Source organism: Loxodonta africana, chromosome 10 (genome assembly GCF_030014295.1).
Source record: "Loxodonta africana isolate mLoxAfr1 chromosome 10, mLoxAfr1.hap2, whole genome shotgun sequence".
In the NCBI taxonomy this organism is placed as follows: Eukaryota; Metazoa; Chordata; class Mammalia; order Proboscidea; family Elephantidae; genus Loxodonta; species Loxodonta africana.
Genome location: NC_087351.1, coordinates 117,030,544 through 117,049,117, shown reverse-complemented (window position 1 = coordinate 117,049,117; position 18,574 = coordinate 117,030,544). Strand labels below are relative to the sequence as shown.

At 44.3% G+C, this 18,574-nt stretch overlaps 1 protein-coding gene across 5 annotated transcripts in view; it reads right to left on the bottom strand.

Moving 5' to 3' along the window:
- Positions 1–2,497: 2,497 nt before the first annotated feature.
- The window catches only part of ATG2B (autophagy related 2B), an 83,634-nt gene continuing 67,557 nt past the window's right edge, over positions 2,498–18,574 (bottom strand). For 4 of the 5 annotated variants that reach the window (XM_064293008.1, XM_003408870.4, XM_064293009.1 and 1 more), the window contains exons 34-42: positions 18,196–18,297; positions 13,338–13,416; positions 12,826–13,033; positions 9,258–9,327; positions 8,659–8,741; positions 7,474–7,595; positions 7,099–7,253; positions 6,143–6,292; positions 2,498–3,536 (exon numbers count right to left, since the gene is read on the bottom strand). In XM_064293008.1, the coding sequence (XP_064149078.1) occupies positions 3,306–3,536; positions 6,143–6,292; positions 7,099–7,253; positions 7,474–7,595; positions 8,659–8,741; positions 9,258–9,327; positions 12,826–13,033; positions 13,338–13,416; positions 18,196–18,297 (1,200 nt within the window). In that variant the 3' untranslated portion in view covers positions 2,498–3,305. Of the gene's footprint in view, positions 3,537–6,142; positions 6,293–7,098; positions 7,254–7,473; positions 7,596–8,658; positions 8,742–9,257; positions 9,328–12,825; positions 13,034–13,303; positions 13,417–18,195; positions 18,298–18,574 lie in introns of those variants that run through there. The other variant, XM_064293011.1, reaches the window with a different exon arrangement.

The following is an 18,574-nucleotide window of genomic DNA, read 5'->3' as shown; positions in this document are numbered from 1 at the left end:
AAGTGTCTCAGCCAAGTCTTCTTCTAGGTAAGTGGCAGGTCTGAAACCCAAGGACCTGAATCCAAGTCCAGCACTGTTCACTGTGTCATCTCAACAACTGAAGGTTACTTAATAGTGCAGAAACCAAACCTGTTCCAACACACAGGCACCTTGCAGGCAGACTAGAGCTGTCCCACAGGGTTTCCACGTCTGCAAATCTTTACAGAAGCAGACTGCCACGTCTTTCTTCCTCAGAGTGGCTGCTGGGTTTGAACCACTGACCTTTCGCTTAGCAGCCGAGTGCTTAACCACAAAAGTGTTCCAACCTGGATGGGTCCTCTACATAAATATCTCCAGGGACAGCATCGAGGTTAAGCTGACAGTGAACAGACCCTTGAGACAGAAGCCCTGGCTCTCAGTAGTGTGTATAGGAGGGCAGGACAGATTAGGAAACACAGAAATGACCTTAGGAGGACGTTTCTTTAAGTGGGATGCAGACACTTAATTTGTTAAGTGTTCATCAGCAACTCAGAGTGCCAGGAAGAGAGGATAAGTATTTCTCCCTATACTGTATCTGTCGTTTTTGTTGCTAGGTGCCATCGAGTCAGTTCTGACTCATGGTGACCCTATGGACAACAGAACAAAACCCTCTCCAGTCTGTGCCATCCTCACAGTCCTTGTTATGCTTGAGCCCATTGTTGCAGCCACTGTGTCAATCTACCTCGTTGAGGGTCTTCCTCGTTTCTGCTGACCCTGTACTCTGCCAAGAATGATGTCCTTCTCCAGGGACTGATCCCTCCTGACAACATGTCCAAAGTATGTGAGACGCGGTCTCGCCATTCTTGCTTCTAAGGAGCATTCTGGTTGTACTTCTTCTAAGACAGATTTGTTCATTCTTTTGGCAGTCCATGGTATATTCAATATTCTTCGCCAACCCCACAAATAAAAACTGTTAAATAGCATTTAATTTTGTTTTCTCTTTATCCTTGAAAAACTTAGAAAGGCAGCACTCAGAGTGGCTACCTGTTCAGCATCACAAAGCTGTTTGTCACTCTGTCTCAATTCAGTGGTGTCTCTGTAGCGCGGTCCTGGCTCAGCAGCAGCCATTGTGGTTTTCCCATGAAGCCTGGCTCAGCTTCTGGGGCACGGTCTGAGCAGTTTCCCCTCACCACAGAATGTGTTCTGTCATCTCATACAGTTACTGACCCTAAACATACGTGCTCAGAATTAAAAAAATTAAAACCTCTTTAATTTTAAATATACTTCCCATAGTTATACTTATTTAAATTCAGTTACATATATTATCTAATGTAAATGGAGAAAGATTGAAGTTGTCCAGGATTTCCTTTTACTTGGATCCACAATCAACACCCATGGAAGCAGCAGTCGAGAAATCAAAAGATGCATTGCATTGGGTAAATCTGCTGCAAAGGACCTCTTCAAAGTGTTGAAGATCAAAGACGTCACCCTGAAGCCTAAGGTGTGCCTGACCCAAGCCATGGTATTTTCAATCGCATCATATGCACGGGAAAGCTGGACAATGAATAAGGAAGACCGAAGAAGAGTTGACGCCTTTGAATTGTGGTGTTGGCGAAGAATATTGAATATACCACGGACTGCCAAAAGAACGAACAAATCTGTCTTGGAAGAAGTGCGGCCAGAATGCTCCTTAGAGGCAAGGATGGCGAGACTGCGTCTTACATACTTTGGACATGTTGTCAGGAGGGATCAGTCCCTGGAGAAGGACATCATGCTTGGCAGAGTACAGGGTCAGCGGAAAAGAGGGAGACCCTCAACGAGATGGATTGACACAGTGGCTGCAACAATGAGCTCAAGCATAACAACGATTGTGAGGATGGCGCAGGACCGGGCAGTGTTTCGTTCTGTTGTGCACGGGGTCGCTATGAGTCAGGACCGACTCGACGGCACCTAACAACAACAACAACAACAAAATGTTCAATTTTTTTGAATTACTTTTTTGTTTAGAAAATGTAGAGAATGGAATTGCTTCGACCTCCGTTTTCCAAGCCCCAAACTGAAACGCAGCCCTGAAATCCAAAATCCCCCGGCTGGTCCCCCATCTTAGGAAACCAGAGTCACATCGCCCAGCTCTCAACAATGGGTCCCAGGGACGTCCAGGTCTTCTCTCTGCTGGGAAACCCTGACACAAGGACTGAGTTCTTGGGAACAGCTCGTCCTCAATCCCAGGTAACGGCGAGCTACCTGACAGTCAGCAAGACCAATTCTGAGAAAGTGACCCAAGTATCCTGGGCTAGGTCATTACTGTATTTGTGAACACGTGCTAGGAAAGCAAAATATTCATGGAAGCATAACCCAATTTTACCTTTAAATAAAAATACTTTATTCATTCCTGACAGGTTATCAAAATGTACATTGTTAACCAAGTAAACACGGTACTTCCGAACAGTCGACTACGGTGTAGTTGGAGGATTTCTGGTTAATCTCACAAAGAGTGAAAACTACTTCCAACCTCCGTTTCCACACAGCCCTGACAAGCTTGCACTGCACTGGCTTAAAATTGAACATATAAACCATTACCTGGGCCCCAGTTCGTTAGAGAACGCACATTTTTCATTTACACTTAAAATAAATGGAAGCTATTATATTTTAGATTACCATCTTTTGCCAAAATCTTGCATACACTTTGTGTAACTTTGTAAATGACACAAGCATGGAACACATGGCGTGTGTGACCCTAGAAACACGCACATGTATAGGGTAAAGTGCAACACAACAGAACACGTCTGCAACACTTGTCTTCCAGAGACCCCCCGATTTCACGGGTGAATGGGGATTCACTACTCTCCAGCACACGGGCACTCGGTCCAACATGGGGGTCACTCTGTCCCCACCAACATTTGTTAACAACCCTATCTATCTGCTTTGCTTTCCCCGTGGCTTCTGTCTTTCATTCTCAATGAAAGCTTTGAAGCTGTGATTCTTTTTAAACCTTGAGAAAAATCAGCTCCTCAAGCAACCAAAACAGTGCTTTAAAAGTGCTCAAATGCTGTAAGAGGAGGTTTCTGACGTCTCGTCTGTAATGGGGAGAAATATGGTCACTTAATAAAAGCAAGGTTTCCTAACTTGGCAGCAGATGCTTGAGGACCTTTGACAGCAGCCAGCAAATGTCTACGGCAACTACCAAACCAGCCCTAGGATGTGGGGAGTCTGGGGTGCACGTTGTTCTGATATAAATTATGTAACTGAGAAGTGCTTTTGTTCCTGAGATGAGCACGGTGAAAGCGCATGTGGCCCCCTCAAGCTGCCCGTAGGACCCTCGCTCCTCATCTGAAGAGCCCTGGTGGTCAGTCTTCCCCGTGGCGCCACTTCTGGGACTCGTCTTGCCGCACGTCCGGTCGGATCTGGTTCCTCATGCCGCCCAGCACGTTGGACGTGGCTTCCGTGGCAACGATGAGCGGCCTCACCACAGCCGGGGGGATCTGGCGCAGGACCTCGCCCACGGCGCCTGTCACCCCTCGGCTCTCGTGCTCTCGGGCTGCAGTCTCGTAAATGGTGTGCGCCGTGTCTGCGAACCCCTGCACGGAGGATGGACAGGGAGAGAGGGAGGAGGTGACTGGTCAGAAAACGCGACATCAGCCTGTAATACACACCTTCCGTACAGCTAATCAACGTTACGTTTGCCACTAGACAAACAAAACTGTGCTTTTCAGATAAACCCAAATAATTCTTTTCATTACAAAATTATAATTTCACAAAAAGTAGGAGGAAATTATTATGATTGGGTATTTTGTTGTGACACCTGTGTGTGGAAAATGTAGCTAAACTACAACTTCCCATCAGGAAGCTTACAGAACTACTTCGCGATCCAGGCACTATTAGTCATCCTAAGGAGCCCTGGTGGTGCAGTGGTTAAAGTGCTCAGAAAGGTTGGCGATTCGAGCCCACCAGCCACTCCGCAGAAGGAAGGTGTGGTAGCCCGCTTCTGTGAAGACTGCAGCCTTGGAAACCCTCTGGGGCAGTTCTACTCTGTCCTACAGGGCTGCTAGGAGGTGGAATTGACTTGATGGCAACGGGTTTTTTTGACTTAGGCCAAGGCAGTGCACACACCACCTTCAACTCTCTGCCCCTTGTCTACTTCAAAGTCCCCTGGGCACAGGAGGCACTCGTCCTATGTGACGGCGTCGGAGCTCAGAGGAGCCTTGGGTGCTCCAGGGAAAGGAAGACCTTGCCTTAGCCAGAATCTAGGCCTCATTCTGCCATGCTGGCAAGAATGTCATTTCTACCCTGAACGGCAGGCAGAAACATGCAATACCATGGGACAGAACACGAAGTCCAGAAGAGCTGAAAAAAGCACGTACTATTTTTAAAACTATCTACAAAAGCATGGCCAAGAGGAGAAATGGAATTCAATGAAGAACATCCTTAGGATTTATACATCTCCCCACATCATCTCCCCCAGCCCTGCCCAACCCCACTCCCACCAACAATGCGAGTTTATCACAGTTTGTGTTTATTGTAGCATTAGTTTATCGTAGTGTAATGACGAACACCCCCAAGTCTGGAGACAACACAAATTGACTAAAATCTCAGCTCTGTCACTGAGCTGTGCGGCCTTACACAGGTCACTTAAATGAGGAATAAAAATACGGCCTTGCTTCTATCGTGACTGTTAGAATTGAATGAAATAACACATCCAGTGAACCTGACATAGTTCGGCAGATGGATTACTCCCTCCCTCACCACAACTATACGTAAGCAGGGGTCGGTAAACTTTTGCTGTAAAGGGTCATGGAGTAAATATTTGTGGGCCATATGGTCTCTGTTGTATGTTCTTAGTTTTTTTTTTTTTTTTAAACAACCCTTTACAAATGTAAAAACCATTCTTAGCATGAAGGCCCATACAAAAACAGGCCCGAGCCAGATTTCACCCATAGATATAGTCTGCAGACCCTGAGTCTAAAAGATGAGACTATCTGTAAAACACTAGAGACTTTCTCTCTTGATCTTGGAGTTATTACTAATGTCTCAGAGAAAAAGGAAATAATTATCACCATTTGGGAACCTCTGTTTTCAAACATTCTTAATATGGAATTCAGACTCAGCCTAGCAAGCAGGCCTGTCATCTCAATCCATGCTTATGTTATTTCTCACCTTGCTCCCCTTATTCTCCATGTTCACGGTTTTAGAGAAAGAGAGCAGACCCACACACCTGGGGCCCGGCCCTGGCCCGGCGACTCGCTGTGGTATGGCGGGGGGGCCTTTGACTTGGGGAGCCTGCTTCCTCGTCTGTACCTTTGGAGCATCACCCGTCTTTAATATTACACACTTGGCACAAATGAAGCAACAAGTATTTACTGAAAGATGACTACAGATTAAATCAGGTAGACTTGTGCCAAAGTGACATTACATCACGTTGCCAAAGGTCCCTTCCGAGCCTTGAGGCCCAGTATCGTTTTACGAATCTGTCTTGTCCCACATCTATCAATCCTGTTTCAATCCTGACATCGGCAGAGGCAAGTCTGACCAATAATTACCTCACCTTTATTCTTCCAAAGGAACACTGGTGGCACAGTGGTTAAAGCACTCGGCTGTTAGTCAAAAGTCGGCGGTTCAAACCCACCAGTTGTTCTGCTGGAGAAAGACATGGCAGCCTACTTCCGTAAAGATTACAGCCTTGGAAATCCTGTGGGGCAATTTTACTCTGTCCTATAAGGTCTCCATGAGTCGCAATTGACTCTGTGGCATTGGGTTTAGTTTTTTCTTTGGTTTTTTGGTAATAAAACTATGAAAACATGTACAGAAAAAACATGTTCCTCCTTCAGGGTAGTGAAGGGATGGGAATGGGGTCAGAGTGGGTGATTCAACTGAAAAGTTGTGTTTCTAAAACAAATCTGGAGTAAACACGGCCAAGTATCAGTACGTGTGTCAGGTCTAGATGATGAGCACACAGGTGTCTGGTTCTGTGACTCCCTGCGTGCTTCCACAGGTGGAGAGGGAAATCTTTCTTGTGAGCCTTCACCCCCACAGGCCCTCTCCTCTCACCTCAGGCAGGTGCTCACTCCCGGTAACAGTTCCCAGCCACTCCCAGGGGTTTCTCCAGAACGACGTCCCACCATTAAGTGCTCTCCAGCTGGGGAAGCTTCACATGGGGTCTGTCCCGAAGGCCCCAGGATCCACTCACCTCTTTCACAACACTGCAGGCCTTGGCCACGCCCTCCCTCAGGTCAACTGGCTGCTGGGCTAGCCGGTGGTGAGGAAACCTTCTGGTCTTCTTGGGCTCGATAGAAAGGGTACCAGGAGACACCATGTCATAAGCAGTCTCTGCTGCAGCCTGGATGGTTGTATTAGAAAGGAAGAGATGGATTAGAAGGTCTGAGGCTCTGCACCGACAGGGAGTGAGGAAGACAGAGGGGCTTGCACAGCCTAAGCAGACACTACCGCGGTGTCTGATTTGCTACAAGAATTCACTATGTTTCCTAACAAGACATTACAGCATAATGAAGCGTTAATGTCCAGAGGGTGCTCATTTTTCCTTCCTTCTGTCCACTGAGAACATCCACATTACCATGCCAGTCAAGAACGCATAGTCTGTTACAACGGGGGCAAGGCCAACGAAGCTTCGCACTTAACACAAACCTTAACACAACTGATCTTTTCATACAAATGTGAAGAAATAAGTCCTCTGTCAATGTGATAGCTATAACTTACCTGAAACAGGCAAACACAGTGACACTGTGCTCCACTGATTTATTCTGTTACTTATTTAACACTGGGCATCTGAGCGATAAAACAAGCACGATACTCCAAACCAGCTGTTGTCGAGTCCATTCTGACTCACGGCGACCCCGTGGGTGTCAGAGTAGAACTGTGCTCCACAGAGTTATCAATGGCTGTATTTTCTGGAAGTAGATCACCAGCCTTTCTTCTGAGGTGCCTCTGGGTGGACTCAAACCTCCAACCTTTGGGTTAGCAGCTGAGTGCATTCACCGTTTGTACTACCCAGGAACTCAAAACACAACATTAAGTAATGACAAATAAAAACATCTACTCTCGACCCTTTGTTTATTCCACAGATTTGTTTAAGAATGTTTTGCAGTGGCCTTCTTGGTACAGATCGTGGTGGTGTATGGAAAGTACCTGTATCGTTTGGACCATTCTGTTTGTGAGTTCTAAGGCAGCCATTGCTGTTGAAGTGCCAAAGGAAGCAGCCCCTCTCTGAAAGCCCCTGACGATGCGGCCGTCCTTCCGGTACTGCTCGATGGGCAGCCAGACCAGGTCCTTGAGGCCTTGCACTGGAATCACAGCCAACACACAGCAGTCAGTCTGCGTGCCCATCTCACAGCCTCTGCTACCGTGCTCACCTGGCCAGCTTCCTGCATACGCGTACACGTGTGGGTTTTCTACAGAGAAGGGCCTCAGGTAGAGTCTCAAAGGCATCCATAACCCAGTGGGACTAAGCATTACTGATCAGGCAATATCAATCATCTTTTGATTAAAAAATACACAACTCACCCAGCTGTACTAGTGAATGCATAGGTCCCACACCTCCCAGGATTCCTGGTAGCTGGTTCTTCTTGATGTCATTGAGCCATTCAGTGACTGCGTACGAAAATAACTTGTCCACACCTAGCAAACTGGAGCAAGTGACTATTAGCATAGAGAGCAGATGAAATTTATAGGTTTAGATAAGTATGTTGGTTTTTACTTAACACAAAAGAAAATACATGAATTATAAGGACAAAAGTACAATAGATGTTCCCAAAACAGCAAAACCATTTTTAAGTCAAAGAGAAAAGTAAATCAGCCATTTAACTCCCAATCTGAACTTCTCTTTACACACACACACACACACACACGGAGCCCTGGTGGCACAGTGCTTAAGAGCGCAGCTGCTAATCAAGAGATCAGCAGTTTGAATCTACCATCTCCTTGGAAACCCCCACTGGGCAGTTCTACTTTGTCCCATAGAGTTGCCATGAGTCAGAATCCACTCGACGGCAACGGGTTTTTTTTTTCCGGGTGTGTGTGTGTGTGTGTGTGTGTGTACTCTAATTACAATGTTAATGGTTTCTTAGGTAACACATACAAGTGTGTTTTGCACTGTTATTTCTTGAACATCTAAGGATCTGGCAAAGTATTAAGTCAAAGTATACAGATTTCTACACAGTCCTTAGCTACTAAGAACTGTTACTTTGTAAGCTTCCAGCCTTTTCACTAAATAAAGTACAACTTTGTGAAATTATGAAAAATATCCTAAACTATAGCTGTCTGTGAAGACTGCCCCTCTGTTCAAATTGCTTCTACCCCCTCCGAATACAACCTAGACCCTCACTGTCCCTGGAGGAAGACATCGTGCTCGTGTAAAGTAGGGGGTCAGCAAAAAAGGGGAACACCCTCAACGAGATGGACTGACACAGCGGCTGCAACAATGGGCTCAAACATAACAACGATTGTGAAGATGGCACAGGACCCGGAGTTGTATCGTCCTGTTATACATCGAGTCGCTATGAGTCGGAATCGACTTGATGGCACCTAACAACAACAACTAGCAAGGACTCTCCACAACTGGGATCTTTGCAGGCAGTGCTATAAAATGGCTAAACTCTTGTAAGTTGGCTAAGAAAGATCAATTTTTAATTTGTGATAAGCTAACTTTAGTAAGTTCATCTTAAAGCCTCAGAGGATAAATCAACTTACCCGTGCCGATAGAAAAGCCTCTTCAGCTTTAGTTCAGAGCAGTTTAACTGGGCTAGACCAATCAAAATCCCAGCTAATGTACCCTATAAGATTAAAAATGGCCAGATTAATCTGAAAATTACAGACTCAATACTTAAAATAGGTGTCTTTTGGGAAAGCCAAAGCAATGTTCACTGGTGAAGCTAAAACACTTAAAATGTTTACGGAAGAAAAAAAATTTTTTTATAATACATATGGTCCAGTTGGAGCCCTGGTGGCAAAGTAGTTAAGAGCTTCACTGCCAACCAAAAGGTCAGCAGTTTGAATCCGCCGGCTGCTCCTTGGGGACCTACGGAACAGTTCTACTCTGTGCTACAGGGTCGATACAGTCAGAATCAACTCGACGGCAATGGGTATGACCCAATTTATATAAAATTTTACTCATGGTACTTAGGGAGATAATATTTAATTTACTTTTAAAACAATTAAATTTAAAATCCTCGTACTTCATTTAGAACTTTACATAAATCGTGACAGAGGGAAATTTTACAAAACTGGGACCATGAAAAAAGACAAATGAAATCATTAATTTTGAGTATATTTCTGTTAAATTTCCAGACCTGATCCATCGAAACGTGTTTGCCATGGTAATCAAGTCGAATAGGAACTTCTGATGTGAATCTGAATTCTCTGAAGAGAAAGAAAGGAGGGGAGTTATTTATATTCAAAATTAATCACAGGATAAACTAGACACAAATTAACTTTTTCAATTAGAGAATAAAGAGAAAACAAAAAATAAATATAGTGACTACCATAAGGGCTAAATTAATAATGAATAAATACAGTGACTACCATAAGGCCTAAATTAATAAAAAAATAAATACTGTGCCTACCCTAAGGCCTAAATGAATAATGAATAAATACAGTGCCTACCCTAAGGCCTAAATGAATAAAAAAGAATTATCAGAATGTCTTTTAGCTGTACCTTTTCTTACGATACTATAGTAACTAACCAAGATATTCAGCACCTTATAACTGGTGTTTATCTTACTATATTTAAATTATCTCACAAAAACCCTTCCCTAGTTTATCAAGTAATGTTTCTTTAGAAAAATTTATTTTGGTAGATATTATCAATCCATACAGAGCACAAATTAATACAAGAAACCCTTACGATTAAACCAAACAATGTACTCATTGCCAGCGAGTAAGAGAGAGGTGGAGACGGCAGCTACGGGCTTTTGGCTCCGGAGTGGAGTTGAGGCAGGCTGGCTGGCGTGAGCCCAGCGTCATCACATGTGTGGTGCACAGCCAGGGCGAGCAACTTTCCTTCTAAGTCTCATCACTAAAATGACTGGTGAGTTTTAGTGAGAATTCTTGAAACGAATGCTTGTAAATGGGACACTGACAACTGACACTGGGAACTCTACGAGAATGAAATTGCAATCGCACGTTGACGGCACCCATCAAACAAAAAGAGCTGGCTCCCAATAGCTGGACCCGAAGACATATTTTCTTTCCAAGGTATTAATGTTGGTGGTTACATACCGAGCCGTCCCACCCGGGGTGGATTATCCAACGGACAAGGTAAGCACGGTGTTTACCTTGCTTAGCAGATCACCTGTAGTGGACAATTTCACGCTTTTTCACCACATCAAAGATTCTGCTTCTAGGGAGGGCTGGGATCTGTCTCTCTCCCAACCCCACAGCACCTTCCCACAGAATCAAAGCCTCTTTTCAAAATTTACAATCCCAGACAGGGGCGGATGACCCAGTGAGCAAGGTAACCACGGGCTTAATTGTGCTCACTAATCTGTAGTGAACAATTTCACATCTTTGATGTGGTGAAACCCAAGTGAAAAATTGCTCACTACAGATGATGTGGTAACCGAGGTAAGTACCGTGCTTCCCGTGGCTGTTGGATCCCACAAAAGTCAACCTCAGCTACCAACCAGAGCAAATTGTTGCCGTCCAGTGGATTCCAACTCATAGTGACCCTACAGGACAGAGTAGAACTGCCCCCTAGGGTTTCCAAGGAGCGGCTGGTGGATTCAACCTGCTGACCTTTTGGTTGGCAGCCAAGCTCTTAACCACTGCACCACTAGCTACAGAACAATGGAAATACAAACTCCGCATCAGTCACCACGAGAAGCTTAGGGCCCCAGCTCATCCCCCCTGGGACTCTCACCCCCATTTGGCCCTCTGGGCAATAGCTCCCCCATCCCGGTTCTGTTTTTTCCTTGGCACTTATAATAGGAAACCCCATAGATGTTCATTATCTGTAAACTCCATTAAATAGGGATTTTTCTCTACTTTCTTCACTGTGCCTAGAACAAACCCGACATATACATAGTGAACGCTCAGCAATATTAGTGGACTGAACATGTTTATGGGGCAGGGAGAGGTGGCATCATTACGCCATCACTTGGCAAAGGTCCTGGACTTGGGACTAAGAAGACCTGTGTCCTAGTCCTGGCTGGGCCACTCATACTTGGGTGGTCTGGAGCATGTCAGCTGACCTCTCTGGGCAATAACTTCCCTGTCCCTCAGGCGAGCAGTTTGGACTGTATCGCTGGTTACCACTCCAGGGCCTGGACCCTCTAGGGGCTGTTCAAAGTAGAAACAAAAATCTGTAAACTATTTTCAGTAGTCTAACAACAAGAATAAGCCTTTCCCTAAGTAAATAAATGAGGCTACACAAGCTGACTAAAGTATCAAGTTTCTTTGCTTTCAGGCCAGAATTTTAACAATGCAGTATCTTTTACGCCGGTTGTCCCAAAGCAAACCCATTGCTGTGGAATCGATCCTGACTCACAGCAACCCTGTAGGACAGAGTAGAACTGCCCCATAGGGCTTTCAAGTCTGTAATCTTTATGGAAGCAGACTGCCACATCTTTCTCCCTCAGAGTGGCTGGTTTCGAACTGCCGGCCTTTTGGTTAGCAGCTGAGCACTTCACCACTGCACCACCAGGGCTCCTAATTAGTATAAAAGATTTGGTGGAAAAAATTTAAATAATAAACGAATCAGTGCGGGCAAACCAGGAAGGGGGTCCTTGGTGTCTGGTGAGGTGGGTTAGGACCACCAGAGAGCACCCACTGCAGGGTCTTCCCTGTTCTCACACCTCCCGTTTTTCCTATTTTCATCATTGTACAAGACAGTTAAAATATGAAAACATTTTAAAATGGTCATACTGTGCACTTTGGGCCACACCTAAAGACCAACCTTAGAACCTAGGGAAAAACGCAAGGAAAAATTGGGAACTCTTGATGTCAAAGGGGGAGGGGCACAGAAAACCAGGGAAGGCAGCTAATTGTCCGTGTGGACGGAAGGGGCGCTTATATTCAACTCTCCTCTTTCCAGGAAGCCAAACCCTGTCCCTACTATGGAGGGCCGGGAAAGTGGAAGGTGGGAATACCGAACAGGCCTGGAAATGCGGGGTGAACTCCTGTGTGACCAGCCAGCAGGGTGGCTGGACAGCCGTCAGAACAGCACAGAACCTGGGGGACCTGGGTTTCCCTCAGTGCCAACTCGGCCAGGGGGGAGGGTCAGGAGACACGACAGTGATGGAGGACAAACAGAGAAAGCCTGGCAGGACATCTAGTGAGGGAAGGGACAGAATGCCCAAGTTGAGGTACCTAAAGAAGACGAAGAAAAAGGATGACGTAATGTTTGGGCTCCCTGGGCAGTGCCAACAGTGAGCGTGGTCAGGTGCTCACCCAAAGGTTGAAGAGTCAGGTCCACCCAGAGGTACCTTGGAAGAAAGGCCTGGTGACCTGCTTTCTAAAACTCAGCCATTGAGAACTCTATGGAGTGCTGTTCTACTCTGACACACATGGAGTTGCCGTGAGACAGAATCGACTTTACGGCAACTGAGTTTTTTTAATGTCTCGGGAGGTACAAAGTTGCTATAATAATGATGGGAAGAGACGGACAGAAGGAGAGGAGAAAAAAAAAAGGAGCCAAAGGGAGAAGCTAGGAGGAAAAGGGAACTTCCGCCACAAAATCAACAGTGAGGCGAGCCCTGAACTGAGGGGCAGGAAGGGAAGTGCACACAATACACACACCAGCTGCTTACCTGGCTGCACAGAGAAAAGCTGACAACTTCATGACTGCCAACACACACACATTAAGGACAATCTCCCAAACTCTATTACAACAGCATTTATCATCAAAATTACGTTATTTACCTAAAAAACACAGGCTGGTCGCTAAATGATGCCTCTTCAGCCGAGAAATCCTTCTCTTCCCCCTCATTAATCACCTCCACTGAGTTGGCACTATCATTTTGGGAAGATGGTTTTGGCCCAGGGAGAGAAAGAACTAGATCTGGCTCCTTTGACGGGCTCAAGCGCCTTGGCAAACTGCAGGTGACGTCAGCTCCGGGAGACTTTCTAACTGAAAATGCAGCGAGCACATTTGAAAAATTAGGTACAGTTCTCGAGGGTAGTCGCTTAAATGAATTTAGATCTAACTTGCTTTGCTACATTTCATTTAATAAATATAATTATCGTTACAGAGAATATTTTCTTTCACCTTTTAAATGATTACTTTCACATAAACAATATTTGCATAAATTAATAAAAATAAACACAGAACACATTTATATAGGAATAAAAACTAAGTACATTCTCAAAAAATGCTTTATAATAAAATCAATCCAATTACTTGTAATCTTTTTCAAACTGTACATCTTTAATACCTTCTGGGTCTGGAGTCATTAAAAGCTCTACCTCTGTGGAAAGACTCGTGAAAAAATCCTTCAGGAAGAACAAGGCATCCTAAAATTAAGAAATGGAGTTATAACTGAAAGGAAAGGAAACCTATTGCTAACTAAAAAACAAAGTATCTTAAAGTCCCAGAATTTACTCATTATTCATATACAGTGATCAGTTATCGAGTTCAAACTCTGTGCCAGGCATTGTACCTATACATATACACACACGTGCACACAGACACAAACATGCATGCACATACTTGCGTGCACACGCGCACACACATGCACACACCACGCACATGCATACATACACATGCACACCCATGCAGACAGAAACATGCATGCACACACTCACGTGCGTACACACACGTGCACACACACACATTTCCCCACTAATTCTCACAACTCTATGAGAAAATCAGTTTTATAGGTGTGAAAATGAAGGCTCAGAAGTTAAACTGGTCAGGATTACACAAGCTCCGTGGTAGGTTTCTAAGCATATTTTAGTTTCTTTAGAAACACAGCATCCTCATTCCTCACATTAGCGCTAGCCCTAAACTAACAGCAATGACATCACCAGCAACAACGGTGGCAGCTAGCGTGTACAGACAGCTCCTACGTGCGAAGCATTGCCCTAAAAGTACCTAACGCCTTAGTTCTGTGTTTCCCACTATGCTATATTGACTTAACACATTTTCTTCATTGGACATGACATTCAAAATAAAAATGAAAAATAAATGAAACCACCCACTCAGTGAGATCTCTCCTGAAGTTCTGTGACTACAGATGACAGAGTGCGGCACCATCTGACGTGGCATGTACCAGCTGTATGTGCTCATACCAAGAGTTTCATTCGGCCTGCCTCGCTCAAACCAACAAATACGCTTTGTATGATATAAAAATTAAATACCTTGAGCCTGTTCCTTCTCATTCCTCCCTTCCATCTTAAGAAATCCTAAACTAAAGTAAAATGTTAATTCTATGCCAGAATACACTGTGATGGCAAATCACTGGGTCACAATATTTGGTGGCAACCAAACAATGACCTGATCAACTATTAATCACACGTGTCAGAAGAACACATGGTGTGCGTGAGAAAGGTGTTTTTCTAGAAAGGGAACAGTATATGGGAGGCTGATGGATGGGACTGAAGAAGAGAAAGCAGGTAGTTTCAACAGCCTTGGAAATATTCTGGTTCTAAAGCAGAGCAGTGGGTTCATGAGTTGCTTATTATATTATTATACTTGACATACTACACATATTATTTTGTTGTTGTGGCCGTCAAGTCAATTTTCGACTCCTAACAGCCCCATGTTATTTTATATGTATCAAATATTACACGTTAACAAATTTACAGTGTTTTAAATGTTATTCTTTGGCCACTAAATGGCGATATTTTAAGGCTGTAAATGTTTGACTCCATGACTGCCTTGAAAAGACAGAAAGTTTCAGTGTTGCTATGAACTGGAATCGACTTGATGGTTATAGGTTTCTGACCTTCCTTGCACAGACTTTCGGAGCCCTGGTGGCGCAGTGGTTAAGTGTTTGGCTGCTAACTAAAAGGTTGGCAGTTCGAATCCACCAGCCACTCCCTGGAAACCCCATGGGGCACTTCTGCTCCATCCTATAGGGTGGCTATGAGTCGGAACTGACTGGAGGGCAATGGGTTTTTGACCCTCCCCACACAGACCTGCAGGCAGTACGGTGCGAGAACGAACACCAGACTGGGCTCAGGGAGCCTCGCTCCTTCTACGCTGGCCCTTGATCCGCCTAACCGGATGGCCTGCATCATCTGCCTGCCTCCTAGACGGGACCCAGGCCACCTGCCTCCTTTCCTGCCCACCCTCTGGGACGGTTGCTTTGGAAGCAGTTACACTTAATATGAAATTAAAAATAATTCTTGTGAGGGAGATCATTGCTTAGGGGACACTGAGATTCTGCTAAGGGCGAGGAAAAATGTGGAAATGGAGACTGGTGTGAGTGGAACGATGTCACCGAATTGTACATGGAAAAAACAGTGAAACAGCAAATGTTCTGTTACATGTATACTTACCTTAAAAAAAAAAAAAAAAAAGTAATTCTTGCGTTGTTAATATCCATCACCATAGATCCTTAGAGCCAGAAATAATTATTCTACAAAGTTTGGAATAAATTAACAAACTGTGTGTAGGTTTTTAAAAACATGAGAAAATAAGGTGTTGCTTTCACGCTTCATGGGTATGATTTAAGATAAATGTGCACTGTAAGAAAAAAAATTACTCAAGACATTATCATTCATCAACTGATTTGTTTCCGAAAGAAAAAAATGAACAGAAATACTTGGTTTTCTCCTCAGATCCCGTTTGCTAAGACCTAGTGACACACGGCAGGCCTGTCTGAGGAGAGGCGAACAAAGAAGGCGTCCTGGCAGAGTGGCAGGCCTCGTCACGGCTTACGCATTTGTAGCATGGTTTTGCTTCCCAAGGTTTTGAATCTCAGGGAATTATTTCCCATTCCTCCTTAGTGTATCTGTAGAATTTATTTCACTGACTATTTTCTCAAAGATTAGTTATTTCCCCATTTTACCATCATAATGCTTTGTGACTCTAAGGAAGAAATTAAGCTCAATTTTTTTTTTTTTTAAGAGTCTATTAAAGAAAATTGGGCTGGCTAAGTTTGGCAGTCATGTCTTAAAGATACATCTTCCTCGAAGTTTTGTTCACGTTGGCAATTTCCACAGATCAACTTCCCCATAAATAATTCCGCATGTTCTTAGTAGGCCAATATAGGGATCAGTTAAAACACGGATATCAAAAGATATCCTCTCACGACCATCGGCACGTCTGACTCAGCTCGGAAGCCACTACTGGCAGCTTGGCGTGAACTCAGGCTGGAGTTACGCTAACCCCGTGCCTTACGTCTCTCCTGAGATAGTGCCTACATTTGGTTTACAATATAAACATTATTTAAGCTTATTCCTGAAATGTTTTTAATGGATTAACTAAACCTACCTAAGTTTTATTTGAATAACTAATCAACATTGAACACTATGCAAACAACATTCTCTGAGCAAAGGCAAAACGCACCGCAGGTATAAACACTCTATCTCCGACCTCAGCATGGCCAACGTAAGGTGTAACAGCAGGGTCTGTTATTTCAAAGCAAGTTACAGGAAAACCCCACTTATATTCTTCAGTTGCTATAGGCTTCAGTTAATAACAACGACAACGTTATTGAATCCCTAATGGAGTGCGCCAGGCACCAAGGTAAATGTTTCACTTATACTATCTCATTCAATCCTCACTAAAAACAACAAAACTCACTAGGATATACACATTACTATCTCCCCCATTTTATCAACGAGGGAACTGAGGCTTGGAGAAGCTAAGTAACTTATCCAAAGCCACTCAACTAAATACAAGTTAGAGAACTGAGACTTGAACCCAAACCTAACTCCAAAGCCACGCTCTTCACCACTGCCCTACACAGCAGAGCATCACACACTCACATATCTTGAAGAGTCAAAACTTACTGAAAAAGGCACCAACTAAAGACCACAGCCTTCACTATGGATTACACCTCAACATAAAGAAAACAAAAATCCTCACAACTGGACCAATGAGCAACATCATGATAAACGGAGAAAAGACTGAAGTTGTCCAGGATTTCATTTTACTTGGATCCACAATCAACAGCCACGGAAGCAGCAGTCAAGAAATCAAAAGACACGTTGCATTGGGCAAATCTGCTGCAAAGGACCTCTTCAAAGTGTTGAAGAACAAAGATGTCACCTTGAAGACTAAGGTGCGCCTGACCCAAGCCATGGCATTTTCAATCGCATCGTGTGCATGTGAAAGCCGGACAATGAATAAAGAAGACCAAAGAAGAGTTGACGCCTTTGAATTGTGGTGTTGGCGAAGAATATTGAATATACCATGGACTGCCAAAAGAACGAACAGATCTGTCTTGGAAGAAGTGTGGCCAGAATGCTCCTTAGAGGCAAGGATGGCGAGACTGCGTCTTACATACTTTGGACATGTTGTCAGGAGGGATCAGTCCCTGGAGAAGGACATCATGCTTGGCAGAGTACAGGGTCAGCGGAAAAGAGGAAGACCCTCAACGAGGTGGATTGACACAGTGGCTGCAACAATGAGCTCAAGCATAACAATGATTGTAAGGATGGCGCAGGACCGGGCAGTGTTTGGTTCTGTGGTATGTAGGGTCACTATGAGTTGGAACCGACTTGACAGCACCTAACAACAACAACGTTTTAAATGGCACTCTGGGTGAAAGCAAAACGCAGAAGAATTTGATTGGACACTTGCAAGAACATGAGAAAGTGGATTTCTTTATGCTTTTCCATGTTTATTAAGTCTGCGTGTGTGTGTGCATGCGTGTGTGTGTGTGTGTGTGTGTGAGACCTCTTTAGGTACCAACTTACTAACTCGTCATTTTGCCCAGGGCAGAAAAAATTCTCTTCTGGATGCTATCACGAAGACACAATCCCTTATTAGCCCATCTGGAGTCCTTTCACAGTCTCTAAACGTATCTGTGTATCTGAATTAGGTCTATGTATGGAAGGATGAGAAAGACAGAGTGAGAAGCAGGTGTTAAGTTCTCTGTCATGTGGACAAGAATGGAAGTCTGAAGGAAAACATCTAATAATGTTTACTAACTATAGTTCGGATTCCAAAAGTCTAATGTATTTGCCCTGTTCTTTACCAGCAGAAGTCTGCTTTATCATACAACGTCCATAAAAGCTACATAATAAAAAGCACTACAATTCTACTAAATTAAGTCATTCAGAATGTGGACTATGTATCCAATCAGAATTCCTTAAATAAATTATGCTCACGACACACACCTGGTCGATATTGAGGCGAAGCGGCATCAGTGACACTCTCAAGCAGCACTCCTGGGGTGACCTGCCAGACTCGGGGCGCACATGTAGTGCTTTAATTGTCAACTACAAGACAAGAAAGAGAAAAACATTTTCCCCAATGGAATCATAACCTTATCTTCGTTGGAAAAAAAAAGAAAGAAAAGTCCTATTCCTAATTAGAACAAAAATCGGAGCTGTTCACTCTTTCTCCTTAAAGTCCAGAATCCACCTTTTGTGAGTCACACAGGCCTTCACTGATGTGACTCTGAGGAGGTAACACAGGTAGGCTGCTGGCCCTGCAGGCTCCAGGAGTGGCTACGCCCCTGAAGCTCATCCACAGGCCCGCACTCTGAGGAACTCC